General features: G+C 43.8%; 2 protein-coding genes across 2 annotated transcripts; both read right to left on the bottom strand.

The window, feature by feature from the left end:
• Positions 1–331: 331 nt before the first annotated feature.
• Positions 332–5,326, bottom strand: LOC123967329 (serine/arginine repetitive matrix protein 2-like; the record flags this gene model as incomplete). The annotated part of the gene is made up of 4 exons (XM_046043393.1): positions 5,080–5,326; positions 4,591–4,764; positions 1,840–1,953; positions 332–509 (listed from the first exon to the last, which is right to left on the bottom strand). Coding segments are annotated over exons 1-4 (574 nt in total), but the record flags the coding sequence as incomplete, so codon positions are not given.
• A 3,963-nt stretch (positions 5,327–9,289) lies between these two features.
• LOC123967328 (zinc finger protein 318-like) lies at positions 9,290–19,269 on the bottom strand. The gene is made up of 5 exons (XM_046043392.1): positions 18,898–19,269; positions 17,573–17,755; positions 17,297–17,390; positions 16,582–16,700; positions 9,290–13,463 (listed from the first exon to the last, which is right to left on the bottom strand). Exons 1-5 carry the CDS (start codon positions 19,267–19,269, stop codon positions 10,722–10,724), a joined length of 3,510 nt encoding a protein of 1,169 aa, XP_045899348.1. The 3' UTR covers positions 9,290–10,721.
• Positions 19,270–19,707: the final 438 nt, after the last annotated feature.

Below are 19,707 nucleotides of genomic sequence, written 5' to 3'. Positions count from 1 at the left end.
TCAGGTCTAAGGTAGTGTCGGGTCTAGGGTGGTGTCAGGTCTAAGGTAGTGTCGGGTCTAAGGTAGTGTCGGGTCTAGGGTGGTGTCAGGTCTAAGGTAGTGTCGGGTCTAAGGTAGTTTCGGGTCTAGGTTGGTGTCAGGTCTAAGGTAGTGTCGGGTCTAGGGTGGTGTCAGGTCTAAGGTAGTGTCGGGTCTAGGGTGGTGTCAGGTCTAAGGTAGTGTCGGGTCTAGGGTGGTGTCAGGTCTAAGGTAGTGTCGGGTCTAGGTTGGTGGGGGTCCAGGTTAGTGCTGGGTGTTGGTTAGTGTCGGGTCTATAGTAGTCTAGGTCTACCTTTGAGTGCAGGCAGCTTCTGCAGCTCTCGGTTCTTGGTCAGGCTGAAGCGGGACGAGCTCTGGCGGCGTTCCTTCTTCACCAGCTGAGGTCCTCCAGAGTATTTGATCTTGTTGAGCTGAGTTGGAGGAGGCGTGCTGTTACTGGGACGCTTACTGCCACTCTGCTGCTGCTGCGACTGAACACACACACAGGTTTAGAGTTACAACACTGCAACATCTGTTCCCCCAGTGATTTCTCTGTAATAAGCCAATATTAACACCAGGTTTATGATGACATGAAGCGTTCAGGGTCAACAGGTTCAGATGGACTATCCTTTGTATGGTTTTGGTGAACAATTAATGACAGCTGTGTTCAGCAGCAGCTCTCTGCACGTCTGCTGGACTTCACATCATGAAGAGAAACCGGTTCTGTTGCCTGATCACCAACATCACCTGGTCTGTTCAACAGGTTAATGAAGGCAGAGAAAGGATCTTTGATCCAGACAGGACTCTGACACCGTCTCTGTTCTTGCAGGTAAACTACACCTGAACCTCCGTCCCCCATCAGGACCAGGACTGCCTCCTGTCACCTATACAGACATTTTATTTGAAGAATGTTTCCCACTTCAGATCTCTGAGCTTGGTGTGTAACTCCTCTGGCTTCAGCAGCTTTTAAACTGTCCTCACACCAACGTGCACGCTGTCCTTCATTCAGCTGCACGTCCGACTCCTCATTTCATCAGTTTAACAAAGTCTGAAGCTGCCGGGAACCCAGAACACAAGAGAAGAGACGAACGTGCAAATCTTTAGTGAAAATGAACGAGACACTCAGCTCACCAGACGAGATATTAACACCGTTTTTAAGAAATCTTCAATGCTTTTTGAGCATAAACAGTTAATTTCTGAACATTAATTTTTCTGATCTGATTTAAGGTGGAAATATTTTTATTTATGTAAAGGGAAACACAGATTCTGACAATTCAAAATGGAAAACTAACAGCAGCTCTCAGCCATCCCACATGTGTTCTCTGACGTGTCCAAAAAAGTTGTAATATTACCAGACTACAGTCCTCCACAGTCCAGACTACAATTCATTCATTTAGCTGATGCTTTTAGTTAATTATATATATATATATATATATATATATGAAAATCTGTTTCTGTGACGACGAGCAGCACAGTGTCCCTGTTATACCAGTGTGAACATGCCTGAAGTCACAGCTACGGGGTTTCACTCAGTGACACTCTTGAAAGTGACCCGTTACCTTCTCACCGCGCTTAAACACAGCAAACATCACGATGTAACGTTATATATTTATTACTTTTCTATTCAAGTTTTTATTTCATGAAAATTCCACCAAAAGATAATTGCTGTAGTTATTACACTACTACACCACCATCACATTTTTACTGTGGCGCACCCCCAGAGGCAGCTCCACACTGTGGGAATCGCTTTAGTGTGGTGAACGCGTGACGCCGAGCTGCGTGGCGAGCCGGAGACGCCGCTGTCAGACTGCAGAGACTCACCTCGTCTGAGTTCTCGGAGGAAGCATCCTTCCCACTGCTGCTGCTGCTGCTGCTGCTGCTGCTGCTGCTGCTGTTAGTGTTCTTCATGCTGCTTTTGGCAGATTTGGTTGTTTCCTGTTCACACGCAGAATAAAAAGACAACAACAGCAAAACAAATTACAACTGGGAAATGTTTCAGGCGGGGCTGCAACAGATTCCTGGTTCTTTCTGACCCGCAGAGGTTTGGAGCTGGAGGATGGTACCAGCGTTTCACGTTACTTACAGAGACCACGGCGCCCGCCACAGTCTGATTTGTTCCACCATAGTTTCAAAATGAACAGGAATATTTTTACACTTCTCATAGTAACATTAAAGAGCTGCTGTCAGCTCGCACGCTCACACACTTTGGAGTCCTTTAGTTTTTAATTTTGGGTTGCGGGGAAAACTAAATTAAATAAATTTGTTGAGCACAAAGGTTTTCATAGATTTAACCTCTAAAAGTGGACCAGATTACTGCATTTCCGAGGCCCCCCCTCGCAGTCTCAGATAATCCCGTGGCGAACACTGAAGCGTTTCCACTCTCACTGCTGACTGATGGCGTCAGCGGCTCATTAGCGAGAGGAGAGTGTCCACCTGATCCGCACAGAGACTGATACTGATACCCGAGCTGTTTGTACTCAGCTTGCGCAGGATCAGGAGCACTACAGGATCAATAACAGCCCGCCGCCGGCCTGCTGGACTCCTACAGGAGACTGTTAGAGGAGATGCAGCAGCCGACCGTGACTGATGCTTTTATCCAAAACAATTGCTATATATGTCAGAGGTGCACGCCTTCTGGAGCAACAAAGGGTTAAGTGTTGAGAATCGAACCCCCGATCTCCCACACCAAAGGCATGTTTCTGATCCACTGCAGCATGCTTCATGGGTAATCAAACTAGTTGCACTACAGGTTAGCACGAGGCGAATGTGATCCTGACGCGCACACTGCAAAACTGTGATTGGCTCTGTTCCTGTTTGTCTCAGCACTTTGATTAGGGATCAATAATCAGGATCGTCATGTTTTCTCTGAACTACGTGCACCCGGCGGACCGAAGCTCTAAAGCCTCGTACTTCTGCTCACCAAGCCTGTTTTTAGATTTAGTTTTTATTCACAGCCGTTAAAACACGTGCTGTCATTCTTCCTTTTACGTGAGGCTCAATATCACCAGCAGATATTCAGGTTACAAGTTCATTTTCATGTGAAAGAGTTTCTTATATTACAGATGGTCATGTCTCGCCCACCTTTTGCTACCTGGGCAGGTCAGTGTTTCCATCGTATTGACTTTGCTTGGGGCGAGCCGCACAGGTATATTTGACCACCCATTTTAGCATTTGCAGAGAAACACAGAGAGTTGTTATCTGTTACGTTACAAGACGCGGACACAGTGGATATTTAAGAAGCATGGAGCAGGTAAAGCGACAGCGAACACACCAGTTGTTACCTTCAGTAACTCTGTGTCAAAGCCTTGAGTTCTCCCAGTTCTGTTGGAGAGCTGATTCAGGCAGACTTTTCACAGTTTGATCACCTGAAAATCACCAAAGGTGATGATGCAGTTTGCAGCTCTAAGAACTGAACGTCCGTCCAACGCTCCTGTTACTGCAGGAGGAGTTAGGGATCGCGGCCAGTATACATAGAGATTTCACACCTGAGAGTTTCTAAAGAAAAGATATGAAAATTAAATATTTTATTAAATTATTTAATATGCACAGTGTAAGGTTGTAATTTCAATAGCTCGCTCATTTATGAATCTACTGGCATCAAACCACCTGTCATCTGTCCTGGACATCCTTTATTGTTTTCATTTTTCACTCTGGGGTCCACTTGGTATCGAGAATCGTGGACTTTTGCTGGTATCGGTATCGTGATGTCCCTAGTGTCCCTGTGTCACGTTGGTTAGTGAGGTTTAAAGTTGACTGTCACATAAATGAACTGGAGCTTTCGGTTTAATATCATTAAAAACTTAATCCCTCCAGGTTTTGGAATAAACAAGACGTTTAAGATGTCACATTGAACTCAACTAAATAATGAATTTCTTTAAAGGATCATGACAAATATTAAACCAATGGCTGTCTAGGGGAAACAAAGTCAACCATAGAGGTGATGGATGACTGGGGGAAATAATCGGCAGGGATGTTAACACACCAGCTGGCTGTGCACAGTCCAAACCCATCCGGATCCCGTGCTGAGTCTCCGGCCATCAGACGCTCTCCACATGATTAAATCAGCTGAAAAGCTAAAGGAGTCTGGCGGAGCTAACGGCTCGCCTGCTCTCTGCTGGTTAGCATCACATATTTCACGGAGGCAGACATGAATGTATGAGTCACAGTCATCACACAGGTTTATCTGCGAGCCCTGCCTGTTTTCTAGAGGATGAATAATTTAAGGGGGACATGCAGCGGTCCCTCCCCGGAGCTCCACCTCCAGCAGACCGTTAATGTCAAGCTAGCCTGCATGCTAACGTCCCACTTCGCCGTGTTAACCACTGCACACCGCAGCTGAGGTGGAGTTTTCACTAAATACCGTGTCTGACCGGCTGACAGCCGCAGACACACACGTTAAATGCTGCTAGAAACTCTGCAGCTAGCTGTTAGCTTAGCCGTCCTCTGCTAGCGGGGCCTTAGCATGTAAGCTAGCCGCTACTCGGGAAAGGTAAAGTCTCCATCAGCTGAACTAACGGCTGCTCCGCGCCGTTAAACCGAGCTGTCACACGGCCCACGTAGCCGCCGGCTCACCTTCTCCTTCTTGGGTTTGTTCGGCATCTTGACTGCGGTGTAGGGTTTGGTTTTTCCACGGAGGCTCCGTGATGTTCTTCCCCGGGACTCGGACGCTGTCACTCGGTCTGTCTCAGCTCCCTGCGCCCGTCGCCGCTCCGGACAATCCGATTGGCTGCTGCCGCGCTGACCTGCCTAGCAACGCGTGAAGGGATTTTTCTGATTGGCTTCCCGTGAGTTTAGTGACGCGGGCGAGGACAGACTTCAGTCCTCCTCCCCAGCAACACAAAACCTTCAACCACAGTCATAACATTTATTCCGTTATAATAACAGTTCTACTGAACATATGTGTTTAATGCGTCACCACACAGGTAATATAACAGGCAAGTATTAACAGTATTCAGTAACTATACCACAAAGTAATGGTACTCCGTTACAAGTAATGGTTCTGTACTGAAAATGTTCCTTTAGTAAAAGTATGAGAGTACTCAGAAAAGTACCATTACATACAGTTTTGACATGATACTTGTAGTGGCGATCGTACCACAAAAAAAAGCGACTTGAGGGAATTTGAAGTAGTCTCCAACGCGTAACGGTGCAAAAACTCACGTCTGCCATGGCACGCGGTTAACACTTTATTTTATGCAGAATAAAATTACTTACAAAACACTGCTGCTAGCATTACGGATGTAAATCGAGCTCATACGTATGAAAAAAAACAGTAAACACGATGCTAAGGCTAGGACACGACACAATCTATCTCGAACATACGCACATGCACGCAAGCGCGGTTGAAAAACTGTGTGGCTTCCCCAGATCATAATTCCCCTTAGCTATTCACCTGTGACTTCCTCATATAGCCTCTGTTACGACCATGATTCTCTGCCTATGCCCCTGGTGTGCAGGTGAAAGAGCGTCACCCCTATCCAACTTACCACACAACATATAACACACATCAAAATGGGCTACAACAATCCTGGTGATACGCAGCCCGTTGTGATTTCATTGAAAAACTACAAATAGCCCCTTTAACAGCAGACACATGGAACTACTTTCTATCACATTTTGAACGCCCTGGTTTAAAAGAGCTCTGAGATACAGACAGGAATGTTACAACCATCCCCGGTCTCCCCTGCTGTACTTAAGCACTAAGTTTGAAGTACCTGTACTTTACTTGAGTATTTTATTTTCATGCCTCTTTCTACTTCTACGCCACATCTGAGGGAGATTTTTTTACTTCACTACATTTAGTAACTACACAGTAAGATTTCTACACACAAAGCATATGAAGAGTTTATAAAATATGTTTGAAAGACCTTTTATATTAACTTTAATCAGAGCAGCCTCACTGACTGGTCCTTCAGCACTGTGGCGTCACCTACAGCTGAGTCTGTTAACAGGATAAATACACAACTCTGTAGTCACCACGGCCACTTTTAGACGCACAATCACAAACTCCTGTTTTTTATGTCACGTTGCCCTGCTTGTTTCATTGAACTCTTGTGCCCTGGTTGTTCCGTCTCCTCTCTGTAGATTATCGTCTGTTATCATGTTTCTTGCAGTGTTTTATTATCCCTTCATTTTGTTATTTTAATTTAATCCCAGTACCCGTTCCCTCCAGGAGGCCTTTGTCTCCTGCCAGGCCGTTACTGTAAGTAAGAATCTGTTCTTAATGAACTTGCCTTGTAAAATAAAAAGATAATGAATCCACAGCAGGGATCAAATAAGATGTTCAGTGTTTCATAGGTTTAAAAACTGAAGAGGTGGTTCTGATCCCTCAGTTAGGTCTGACAGGCAGCAGCAGGCTTTAAAAACATCTCACTCCATCACAACAGTTTGTCATTCAGTTCAGTCCAACTTTATTTATCAATCACATTTAATATATCAACAGTCCTCACAGTGATTCTTCTTTCATGAATCATTTCATGACTCTGTTAAAAGGATTATTTACACTTCCTCCGTATAATATAAGTATAAGATCCTGTCATGCAGTCGACAACTACTTCTCATAGTTAACTTTAGCTTTCATCCTCTCAGACGTCTTTCTGCTGCATCACGGGATAAATCGCGTTTTAATAATGACTTATCAGATGAGCTTCAGTTTGAGGGTGACAACACGTCACAGTCAGACTAAAAGCATCTAAATGAGCTGATCGCTGTGGAGCAAAAAGGTTTGGTTGAGTCCAGATCTTTGTTTGCTGCAACACTTTTCCACAAAAGCCAAACTTCTCAAATTCTGAGCACCAAAGAGCAGCTTTAAATACGAGACTAAATGTAAATCTACACATATCTTCATGATCAGAGAACACGTCCTCACTGGTGTTTGGATCCAGCTGCTCGTCTTACCTTCCTGCAGGAGCCTCGTCCTCCACGTCCACCCTGAAGCAGAGTCCACTCTCCAGAGTTCACGTCGCAGAAAGAAGCAAACTCACATTTAATCTGCGTTAACATTTCTTCAACTCAAAAGAGGCATCAGCACATCAAACACGTCACTCAGATGCATCAAAGAAAAACACAAACCTGCGGCCAGATGGAGGTTTTCTAGCAAAGACTGAACTGTCAGTTCAACATCACAGCATCATCTGAACGAGGCTGCACACTGATGGACTGACAGCTGCGAGGCCTGAGCTCCGTTCACACTGATTTATACACTCATGTCTGTCATTCACGCGTATTAGGTCTGGCTTATTTTTAAATTAGCAGCATGTTGCTAATTGATCAGCAGAATTTTTTTACATCAGTATGATGAAGTTGATGTGATTATAGTCAGTGGCAGAAGTACTCAGCTCCTTCAGTAAAAGTACTATTTCCACACTGTGAAAATGCTCTACAACAAGTATTATCACCTAAATGCACTTAATGTATCAAGTACTCACAGGGCAGTAAACTATTCCTGTCGTGTGTATGGTGTTCACTATTAAAATGCAGGTAAAATAATTATTGAACGTGTCACCATTTTTCTGAGAAAACATTTCTAAAGGTGCTGTTGACGTGAAATTTTAGCCAGATGTTAGTCACAACCCAAGTAATCCAAAAAAAACAAAAACAGTTCAGAAAATTTGGTGACGTGTTCACTAATTTTACCCGCTGTATTTGATGTTTCTGGATTAATATTACTGATGCATTCAAGCAACATTATGTAGTATTATCAAAATAATCTTGATGCCACACTGACTTACAGGGAGAATGGCGTCTGTCATTGTTACTCCGGAATCAGCTCCTGGAATCTTGGGCAGGAAATCTAACACACCAACACAAGTCTTCAGCAAGCTATAAAAAGAAGCAAGAAATATATAATGTCTAGTTTGAGTTCTTTGGAACATGCTAGCTCTCTAGTTTCAGTATGGATATCATGGCAGAGGCTGCGAAGACACCGAAGACGACGTCAGAGGAAGTGAGGAAGAGAAAAAGAGAGAAACAAGCAAGAGACCGGACGCGAGTAAAGCTCAGACTGGCTTTTAATGGGTAAAAGAGCTGAAATGCTGCAGGATAGGCGGGGGGCTGGCCTTTCTGTTGGACTAGTCAGTAATAACTCATTACAGTGGGGAGAACAAGTATTTGATACACTGCTGATTTTGCAGGTTTTCCTACTTACAAAGCATGTAGAAGTCTGTAATTTTTATCAAAAATTCACTTTAACTGTGAGAGACAGAATCTAAAAAAAAAAAAAATCCAGAAAATCACATTGTATGATTTTTTAAAAATTGCATTTTATTGTATGACATAAGTATTTGATCACCTACCAACTAGTAAGAATTCCATCTGTCACAGACCTGTTGTTCTTCTTTATGAAGCCCTCCTGTTCTCCACTCGTTACCTTTATAAAAGTGTTACTCTTGCTTGATGTTTGGCTGTTAGCAAAGTAAATCAGACAGTGGTTTCACAGAGATGTTTAGCTGCTAGCAATAAATCTGATGTTGATGTTAGCAAACATACTAGCCAACGTTACCATAAGAGACCTTGCGTCGGTTGTTGGCTAGCTTTGTTGGCTCTCTCGCCACAAGTTTGAAGCAACATTACGCTGCTGCTGGTGAAGAGTGGCCTATGTAACGTTAGCTAACAGCAGAGGTGAAGCGCTCATTTTAACTCCTTGATATCCTGTTTGGTTAGTTTAATCTGCAGCAATGCATCATGGTCTGTAAGATAATCGTGTTTGTAGCGTCGCTGTCCTGTGAGAACCACGCATCTCTAAACAGTCAGAAAAACAGCATGTTTTCAGCTTTGTGACGATTAATATTCCAGCTGATCCGAGGCGGGTTAAAGAGTTTGTTGAGCTGAAGGAAGAGGAGGATTTTTCCAGCCCATAAAAGAACTCTACATCCTGCAGGTTATCGCCAACACCTGGAGATACAGTTTTTTTTTCTGCAAGGGGAGGACGACGTAAAGTAACACGTTGTGTAGTAAAAGTATAGTATTATCTCGGAGGTGTAGCAGAGAAGTAGAAAGCCGCATTAAATGGAAATAGTCAAGTAGAAGCACCTCAAATTCGGACTTGAGTTCAGTACCAGAGTAAATATACTTTGTTACACTCCAACCATGAAAATGAGGAAAAGGATAGAAAATGGTTTGAAAACTTGCCCGGTTGAGATCATGAAAGAAAAAAGTTTTCCAAATAACTATTTTCATTAAAAACAAAATATATTTAATACTCATAATGGTATCATCTACATACGTTGAGAGTCTAGTGATTTCTGTGTATAAGAATCACACTGACCTGCTGTTGTTTCCTCACTAACTTTTATTAAAATTCTACTTAAAGCAACACATTTTACAAGACGAGCAGTTTGCTTCTGTTCTGACTCACACAGAGTGATTTACCACACATCAGTCAAACAACGTAGGGAGAAAACCTGATGCAGTTTCACAGGAATCACCTCCCGGTTCTTTATGAACTGCAGCTTTCAAACTAACCGAGACGTTTTTTGGTCCGTGTTGCGACTTTTACTTCACACAGCTTAACTGGGTGAACTCTCTGCATCAACACAACATCTCATCATTCTGAGGAAAAAATAAACTGAACCTGAATTAGAAAACAAGGAAAACAATAAACTGTGTACAGTACTTTACCTGCAGCAGGAGAAATAAAAGAGTTGGCTGAAAGAACAATAAGAAAATGTGACAAAGAGAACTGTGAGCTTTAAAGGAACAGTTTGAGCTCTGAGTCCGATATCAGCTTCATCTCCACGTGTTTAGTCTGTATTTACAAGAGTCAATGAATTTAACCTACTAACAACTATCGCCTGTGTAGTGTCATACACTACGTGACCAAACATATGTAGATAGCAGAGATGGTTTAATATGCGATTTCCTAATTTTTCTGGACCCCATCAAAATGAGACGATGGCTCCATATGTCTGTCATTTCAAATGCCTGAAGAGGAATTATTTTCCAGTAATCTATAAGAAAAAAAGCATTCTGTCCTGTTTATTGTCTTACCACCCTGTAAACATGTCCTTTGACCTCTTGTGGGGACCCAGATTGAAGGAACTTTGTGGCCACGTCCAAACACAGACCTAGAACGTTTTGGCCACATAAAGTTAGCTTAAATCCGTTGCTGTTCAAAAACTGGAAAAGGACTATTTTTCCACTTCTTTTCTAATTATTGAATCCCATCTGCAGACTCAAACCAAAACCAGTGATTTTTACTAACAAGTACTGCAGGTGAGAAAAGGAATGTGTTTCTAAATATCATTCAGTTGACAATGGAGGTCTAAGACACGAAAGCATAAACTACAGGCAATACCTTTTTGGCAAATAATAAACTCATTGTTATTGTTTTTTTCCCTTTCAGGGGGTTATTAATAAAAGTATAAGATTATATGCCATACAGGACTAGAGAGATTCTGGACTCTGTACTGGACGCAGAGGAATGAAACTGATATCCATCTGAAACTCTTCTGAGACTCTGGAGAACACCCGAGAACAAGATTTACTGAACGTCAAACTGGTCCTTTAAACAGATAATGGTCACTGTTGTAAAAGTCTCAAGTCCGTCAGTGCGAGTGTCTTTATCGCCACGTCCAGCTGCCTTTAAGTCCAGTAAATTATTGATGAAAAACTGTGGATTATGATCTTTTGAAAATCCTGGATATTTGAGTAGTTATAAAAGAAACCGCCTCCTCAGATTCTTGTCACACAGTCCGATCCAGCTTCTACTCAAAGTTAAAATCGTACTCAAAGTCTAGAGAGGTCATGTCAGAGGGGAGGCCCAGGGTTTCAGGGGTTATCGCCATCATCTGACGGTCCCCCTCGCTGGGAACCCCCTCCTCCGCATGCATCTCAGAGCCAGGATCAGACGTGTCCAGTCCTTTTTGGTCTGAAGCTGCAGAGTCAGAATCTCCTGAAGCCAGCTCAGGCTCAGGCTCAGGCTGGCTCTGCTGCTGTCGCCGGGTCTGGTATCTGGTTTGGGATCTGGTTTGTCGGGCTGGGCGGGGGGCAAGGGGGGTTCTCTTTGTCGGAGTTGCCTTGCCTCTAGTTTTGGGGCCTGGTTTTGGTTCAGGTTCTGGAGCTGTGTCAGGATGGGTATCTGGATGGGAATGGGGCTGGCTGCCCTGGTCTGGTTGGGGTTCAGCTTGTGGCTCGGTTTGGATTTGAGGAGACAGAGTTTGAGGTGTTGGTTCCAACTTGGAAGGCTCGGTATGTTGGGCGATTTTGGACTCAAATTTAGGACTGGAGGACTGGGTTTGGGGTGACCTCTGAGCCTCAGACTGATTCTGGGGTACACTAGGAGCCTCAGACTGATTCTGGGGTACACTAGGAGCCTCAGACTGATTCTGGGGTACACTAGGAGCCTCAGACTGATTCTGGGGTACACTAGGAGCCTCAGACTGATTCTGGGGTACACTAGGAGCCTCAGACTGGGCTAGTGGATTCAGTTTTTGTTGGGTGGTTCGTGGATTGGTTTCAGATGGGGCCACCTCATGTGATTGAGCTGGGGTAGGCTGCAAGGACCAAACGGAAGCAATTTGGATGTCTGATTCTGACTGGGATTGGGGACTGGTTGAGGAATTGTTCGAGTCTAGTTGTGTAGATGTATCAGCCGCAGCTGGAGGTTGGGACTGGGCAAGAAGCTGACACTGGGGTTGTGGTTTTGGTGTTTGCGGGGTAGAAGGTTTACTTTTATTGGTGCTGCTCTCGTCAGCTCTGGCGTCTGTTGGTGGTTTGGTGATGGAGGAGGCACCCGATTGGCCCATGTTGCTGTAGAAGATGTCGAATAAGTCCTGGGCTTTTGCTGCAGCCAGATGACTCTTGTGTTTCTCAGACTTCTGCGCTCCATCGCCTAGGTTCATGAAAGGTGGAGGCTTGACAAACACCGTGCGAGTTTGCTCACTCTCAGGAACGCCGGGAGCGGCCACATCAGACACTATCTTAATCATTGTTGGTTGTGCAGGTTTAGCTGTGGATGGAGTAATTCCAGATGGCACAGGTTTAGCCTCACATGATGCAGATTTAGCATCAGACAGCACAGGCCTTGCCTCGATTGGGGTAGGTTTAGAAACTGGTGGCGCAGGGTTAACCTCAAATGGTGCAGGTTTAGAAACTGGTGGCACAGGTTTAACCTCAAATGGTGCAGGTTTAGATACAGGTGGCGCAGGTTTAACCTCAAATGGTGCAGATTTAGATACTGATGGCACAGGTTTAACCTCAAATGCTGGAGGTGGAAGTGTAGCCTTAAATGGCTCTGGTATACCAGCCATCGGTGCACGCATATCCTCGAATGGGCCAGGATAACTGATTGGTGGCTTCGCTAGTTCGTCTTTTGGAGGAGACCCTAGTAAAGTGGTGTTTTGGGGTCTTATGGAGAGGAAGGTATTGAGAGGTGCAGGTTTACCCATCATGGCGGTTTTCCTCAGGACTGCAGCCGGTGCAGGGAGGTTAGGCCGGATCCTTCCCCGGTTGGCACCATTGGACACCCAGGGAGGAGGCATGGTCGGGCCTCCAAGCTTCTGGGCGATCTCTTTAGCAACGGCCATAGATTTTGCGAAAGAATCCTCCACAGAGACTGGATTCTGCTTTACAGCCTCTTCGTCTTCCTTGATGAACTCTGCGGCCACTTTCTCTGCTTCCTTCGCCAGAACATTCTCCCTCTTCTTCCATGTAAACTTTCCGAATGAAGCAGTGGTGGCCACGGGTACTGGTTTGCCAGTTTCCAGGCTCTGCTTGCGGAGCTTTGCCCTCATGGCCGGACTGGGTCCACAAAGGATTTTGGGCGGGTCATAGGGTTTTGGTGGTGGTTCAGGCTTGCTGACCACTGGTTTCCCTGGCTCGAGCCTTTTAAAAGCTTCCTTCTCAGCCTTAGGTTTTCCTTCATCTCGCTCTCTGTCATATTTGGATCTGTAATCTGGATATTTACCGTGTTTATACTTGTCCTCATCGTCTCTCTGACCATATTTGGAACGGTCGTCGTATCTGTCGTCTTCTTCCCTACGATATCGGTACCGACATTCTTCTTCTCTACTGTATTTGTATCTGTCGTCCTCATCTCTTCTGCTGTATTTACCCCTCTCCTCCTCTTCTCTGCTGTGGCGGTATTTATCATCCTTTTTGCTGAACTTAGACTTTTCATCTTCATCTTTCTTGCTGTAAGAAGGCCTCTCCACTTCCAGACCTTTGGCATCTTTAAAATCCTCCTCTTTCTTGGTGGGCTTCAGCTTGTCCTCTTCTTCCTCCTTTTTAACTCTAGATTTGTCTTCCTTGTAAACAGTGTCAGAGTCTTCCTTCTTTTTCTCCTTGTCCTTTTTCTCCTTTTTGTGTTTGGACTTTTCCTCCTTGTCTTTGTTGCTTTTCTCATCGTCCTCATGTTTGCGTTTCTTCCCACTCGTCTCTAAGGCTAGTCCTGCCTGACGGTCCAGGTTCCTCCGCTGTTCATACATTGGATTCTCATACATTTGTTTCTGGCGAAGGAGGCATTAAAACAGAAAGACAAGAGTGTCAATAAAACACATCAAAAACTTGAAATGTGGTAAGATAACTGAATTATGTACTATATGTGGAATGAACCTCATTTTAACAAGAACGTGAAAACAAGTACTTTGGTTATTACTGCATTCATGTTATGTGGGAATTCACAATATATTGTTTCTAGTGTTGGGCAGAAAAGTGCGTAATTTTGTGTTTTTGGATGACTTAAGGTAAAGATGACTTATGAACATGAGCCTGAAGATCGGTTTTTATTAATAATGAAATGAACAGTCTGACTCTTCAAACGAGGATCACACAGGACTGAAACAGCTCCCACCTGTCTGAGTTTGGTGGTAATAATAAAAAATAATAATAAACATTGCGAAAACGGTCTGCTTTCACAATGGGATATCAATTTACTATCTTTTCTATTTAACAAATGGCTGGAGAAAAATGTTATCTAAATTCTGAGACTCTTAGATGAGAGGCGTCTTAAAGGATCTTCAACATAGTCCAGTTTCCCTCGATTTGGCTCTCCTTGGTTCACTAAAGATGTTACAACAAGAAAACTCAGTTTTATGATTGACATACATATTCATGGAAAGAATATGTAGTAAAAGTGTAGTTGATGAGTTTATTATTCCGGATTAATACATTTGAATCCTCATCTTACAGAATTATAGTTTGCTTGTATTTGTTTTGTGAGCTTCTAAATGTTTATCCTGTTCAGTTGTCATTAAATAAAAATGCTTTATTTGAATTAAATCTATCATTTTTGGCCGTCTTTAAAAAGTGACAATTCGTAATCCTGTTTAAAGAGGTGGTATTGTGCTTATTTTCAGGTTCATCTTATTTAGAGGTTATACCAGAACAGGTTTACATGGTTTCAATTTAAAAAAACACCATGTTTGTCATACTGCACATTACTGCAGCTCCTGTTTTCACCCTGTGTTAAAGGCTTCGTTTTAACTATGGAGCGATATATCTTGTCTCTAAATGATCTTTGTTGGGAGTTGCACATGCGCAGTTCCTAGTTAAGGACTACTAGCCAATCAGAAGCAGAGAAGGGCGGGTCAGCGAGAAGCCGGTAAACAGCTCGGGTTCAGCTGTACATGTTGTTGACCAGTTTGGCAACATGGACTGGAACAAGAGTTTCAGAGTGGTGAGTTATTAATCTGTAACAAAAGTATCTTTCATCCGTAAAGTTTTAACTGAGCTCTGTCTCTACATCACAGGAACAACTTTATGTCCACTGACTGCCTGGAGGGTAGCTAGTGTTTGGAAGGGAGAGGAGCTGTGTGCTGCAGCTCAATGTTTTTGAGGGCGTGTCAGAGTAGCCGCTTGGCGAGCGTTATGAGGTGCATTTAGCTTTCATCCCTGTTTTTATTTGCTGAGAAGGAAAATGCCATTGCTCTAATGTCTGCCTTAAAAGCATCCTAGATCGTTCCAGGAGTCGGTTTGTCCTTTTGTTCCTCCATCGTATTTGTAATAAAGTGATCTATTTTCTTATTAACCTACCATATGAACTATGATTTTTCTTAAAATGTTCCAAGTTCATGGATGTATTGTTGTACTGTCGATGCACAGAGTTTAGAACCCTCGCACCACAAAACTCTGCAGTCATACAGCCATCTGAGTCTTGCAAGTCGTAAACATGGAAATCTTTTGCATCTCTACCAGCCATTAAACTCTAAAAGTCACTTTTATCTTGACCTTTTTCTCAACTGATGTTATTTGTTGTAACTTTTTTAATGAATTTATCTAGTTTTATATCTTTTGTAAGATCTTACTGACTTGTATTATTGTAAAGCACTTTGTTTTTAAAGTTATCATTATTATTATTCATGACATGTGATATGATAGAAAACATGTCTCTGTCCCCAGAGTAACAGGGACATGGTTTCTTTAAGACATATTGCTGTTGAATTTTAACATTGTGTTGTGATGGGTAGATTGTACCAAACCCCGGACAAGAAAACTATCTGACTAGATTCCACAACCAGGTCTTTTCCACTGCAGGAACTTAACAGTTAACACAGAGCTTCCCAAACTCCGAAATTTTAAGAACCATGCTAGGCTTTGGGTCCAAGTTCTGCCGTGTGTTTCCACTTTGTTTAAACCCAGAACCTTTTGGATATACAGTAGGTCATTAAAATGGTGATAATTGTTATAGTCTGTTTTGTAGGCAACTGCTGTTGTGGTATTAACAACAATGGAAAAATTGGCAGTAAAATACATAGGTAGATTCACACTGAAACCAACTCATCAACAAACGTCCTGAGTTCTTAATTGTTGAATTAAAAGAATTTCTGTATTTTTTAATCCTGGGTCCTACTTTCACATGTTGGTTTTTAAATGACTTGTAGGCACATAAGGTTTTCAACCCGTGCAGTATATGGCTTCAGCCAGCAGCTGAACCGGCAGTGACTGAAATGTATTTATTCAGGGTCACTGTGCCCATCAAAAGGGCGTCCACAAAAAGTGCTTCTTTTTGCCACAAGCTGAAGTCTCTCTGATGGACAGCTTTCGATCTGAAATGGATGCCCTTGTGAATGGCGAGATGTTGCCGGAAGACGCTGGTGGACGTTACTCAACATAACAAACTGGTCTCTCCAACTCTGACTCACATTTCCACCGGCATCTTCCCGCTACAACAACAAGATTTCAGAGCCAGAACTGTCCTTGAGATGTTGTCAGACACCTGGGGTAACAGTTTGAGCCGGTCGGTGGGAAAAAGACACCATTTTGACGAGCGCAATTGCCCCAAAGAAAAACATTGCAGCCACGGCAGCCGGTTCAGCCGCCGACTGAAGCATCTGCTGCACAAATTCTAAACTCTTTGTACCTACTAGTTATTTCAACATCTGTGAAAATAGGGCCCAGGTTTAATTGTTTGCCATGTTGTCTCTGCAAAGTGTTGGGTTTGGTCTCATCTCCTAAGCTGAGCGCACACTTAGTTCCAGGAGCTCGTCCCCAAAGTGCCGGGAGAACAAACATACTTGTTTTTTGGATTCTGGCCACAATTTCCCCTAATTGCCAAAAAAAGTCAGCTGGCAGATTCTGTCCTATCTCTGTTTGTCCAGCTGTTTCTCCGCTCCAGCTGTTAAATACCTTGTATTTCTCATTGTGAGAATGTGTGATGACATGTTCTTCTGCACAGATGGCATCTCCGTAAAACTCTTTACACAGCAGGCAGAAGAATCCTCTGACAGGCAGCAAGAACTCCGAACCTGCAGCAAAACACACGCCACACGTTTCAGACCCACAGGTGGCGAGAAAATAAACTGCCAATCATGTTTACCTGGTGGACGTCACCATTTCCAGTACCTGTCAGGACAGGAGAAGGTTAGAGAGGTGATACTTGGTTATGAAGTATTGAATAAAAAGATGCTGTATAGCTCAGTGGTCTTATTTCAGATCAGTAACCACTGGAAAGGTGCTAACAGCTCAGTGACACAGAGGCAAATGTAGTAAAACATGGACTCGTGTTGGTAACGAGCAGACTAACAAACCTGTCAAAGAGATGTTAAAGCACCTTTCCAAAGGTTACTGCAGTGCATTCCTTCATTTGAGGATGAGACACAGAAAACAAATGAATTGGCATCAGAAGTGTGGACAGGAGTCTCCTCTGAGGTTCGACGAGTCTTTGTTACTTCGTCAGCACTGTTTTCATTAAGAGACAGAAACTGCAGCAGAGATCCACAGAGCTCAACCTGGAAGCAGAAGACGGCTAACAAAATTCAGCGGCTCGGAAACCAACATCACTGGGAAAAAAACGGCGTCATGCCGACTGTTCAGGGAAATGCTGAATATGCAGTACGAGTACCTTTAGCGGGTTTTGTCAGCTTTTCTTCTGACAGTGTGTTCTTGGCGGTTTTGCTGGGAGTGGAAGCCCAGGGCCGGTCGTACGGGTCCAGAGTCTGTCCAAGGAAAAGGAAAAGTAAATGTTAAAAGGAATAGACACATAATGGACTGTCCAGGTATGAATATCAAACAGACTACTTCCAAAGGACAAAATGAAAAAAGAAGTTATTGTCTTAGCAAGATGAATGCAAACAGATATTTTTTTAAATTGCTGTAAAATATAAAAACTGTCACAAACCTTTCGATGCGTTTTGCTGTGCAAGTGCGTGAAAAAATCAAACATGGAACCAGAGGTGACGTTACAGTTTTTGCACCAGTGGTTTCCAGCGTCATAGTATTCAAACGGGGGCGGGGGCGGAGCATGGCCGGTGACGGGCGGCTTGTCCGGCGACGCTCTCAAAGACGACAACGCAGCTGAGGTCTGCTAAGAAACAAAGATGGAGGAGAGTCAACACGGCGGTGGGGGGGGGGGGTCCACAAAGTCCAGATTCACTCAGACGAAAACAGTTGAGTTCCATCTTTAAAAACTCGGCTCCACAAAATATGAAAATGGAAAAGTTTCTTACCTTTGTTGAGTTCCAGTCTCAAAGATGTTAATCAACACGGACTTTGCGAGAATCCGGCAGTCGCTTTTATACCGACAGTGACGTCTAACTCGCTTTTAAGGTTTAAGCTGGATTTGTTTTCCTCAGAGACCTCAGAGTCGGAAAAACCTTCGATGATCCCGTCCACATGAAAAAGTCTAAACTTACCAGTTCAGGAACTTTACAATGTTCCTAGTAAACTTATTTTTCGTTGTTGCAACATCTAATTACTGAGCTATCTATGTTCACGCTAACGGGACAAGATCAGAACATCTTGTCAAGAAACTTTTATTACCATCAAAACATTTACTGACATCTGATTTCTGGGGAAGCTCTACTTTGCCCTCCTTTCTTTAATCACTCTTAAGCAACTGTCAATAAAACTCAACACTTCCTGCACAGATGTTTCACATTAAAAGTCTTCCAGTGGATGAAAGGACATGCTCTCCTTCTTTCCCGGCAGGCTTTTAATGTGAAAAAACAAGTAGAAGGTGCCAGTAAGACTTCATAGGTAACTTTAAACGTCAGCTGTTATTGGAGAATTTAAGATAGATTTTGAAATCACAGGTTGTCACTTGAAGCCTCCGCACGCTGTATGACTCTGTATCTTTGCATCTGTCAGACTGTATGAAGGGAAACCGAAGCGTAACTCACGGCGAGCGTTCGGGTGAACGCTGCAACCCGTTTCAGCTGATGCTGAAAACTACAAACCCCAAACGCAAAGTAAAATATGATCAGAGTGTCCACACAGATCGTTACAGGTGAGTAAACCTTTTCATCATTAATCTAGCTGAGCTTTCATCAGTTCACAACGTTCAAACCTACATTTTTTATAACAAAAAAGGTTTTGAAATGTTTCTCAAATCAATTTGAATAAATTCAGGGGAGTATTTCAACCTAATATAAACTGACAGTAAAGAACCCTAGCTATGACTTAGAGCAGAAGCTCCTGTTTTACCTCCTGTGCAGGCGTTTGTACCTTTATGGTGAAGCTGCCGGCCGCCTGCCGTCCGTCAGGGCTCCTCTCCAGCTCCCGTTTCTTCTTCTCTGGTGGCGATGGTTCGTCCTCCTCGTCCGCGGCCGCCTTAACGGTCCTGCGCGGCCGGTCGGACGGGTTCAGGCCGAGGATGAGCGCCACCTTGTCAATCTCGTTGCGTTTCTTCTCGGCGGCCTCGTGCTCTTTGCGCAGGTTGGAGATCTGAGTCATGACCTCCTCCTGCAGGTGGCTGATCTCCTGCAGCAGAGGGTCTTTGTGGCCGTCCTTCTCCCGCCGCTTCTTCCTCAGGAGCTCGCCTGAAATACAAGAAACGTGTTCCTCTCCATCAGCTGCTGTCTGAATGTCATCATCCATTTATTTTAATGATGACTACTTTACGCTGTTCTACAAGCTGCACGCTCCCTACTTTACGCTGTTCTACAAGCTGCACGCTCGCTACTTTACGCTGTTCTACAAGCTGCACGCTCGCTACTTTACGCTGTTCTACAAGCTGCACGCTCGCTACTTTACGCTGTTCTACAAGCTGCACGCTCCCTACTTTACGCTGTTCTACAAGCTGCACGCTCGCTACTTTACGCTGTTCTACAAGCTGCACGCTCGCTACTTTACGCTGTTCTACAAGCTGCACGCTCGCTACTTTACGCTGTTCTACAAGCTGCACGCTCGCTACTTTACGCTGTTCTACAAGCTGCACGCTCGCTACTTTACGCTGTTCTACAAGCTGCACGCTCGCTACTTTACGCTGTTCTACAAGCTGCACGCTCGCTACTTTACGCTGTTCTACAAGCTGCA

This window comes from Micropterus dolomieu, unplaced genomic scaffold, assembly GCF_021292245.1.
Source record: "Micropterus dolomieu isolate WLL.071019.BEF.003 ecotype Adirondacks unplaced genomic scaffold, ASM2129224v1 scaffold_281, whole genome shotgun sequence".
Lineage (NCBI taxonomy): Eukaryota > Metazoa > Chordata > Actinopteri > Centrarchiformes > Centrarchidae > Micropterus > Micropterus dolomieu.
This window is presented reverse-complemented; position numbering and strand designations above follow the sequence as displayed.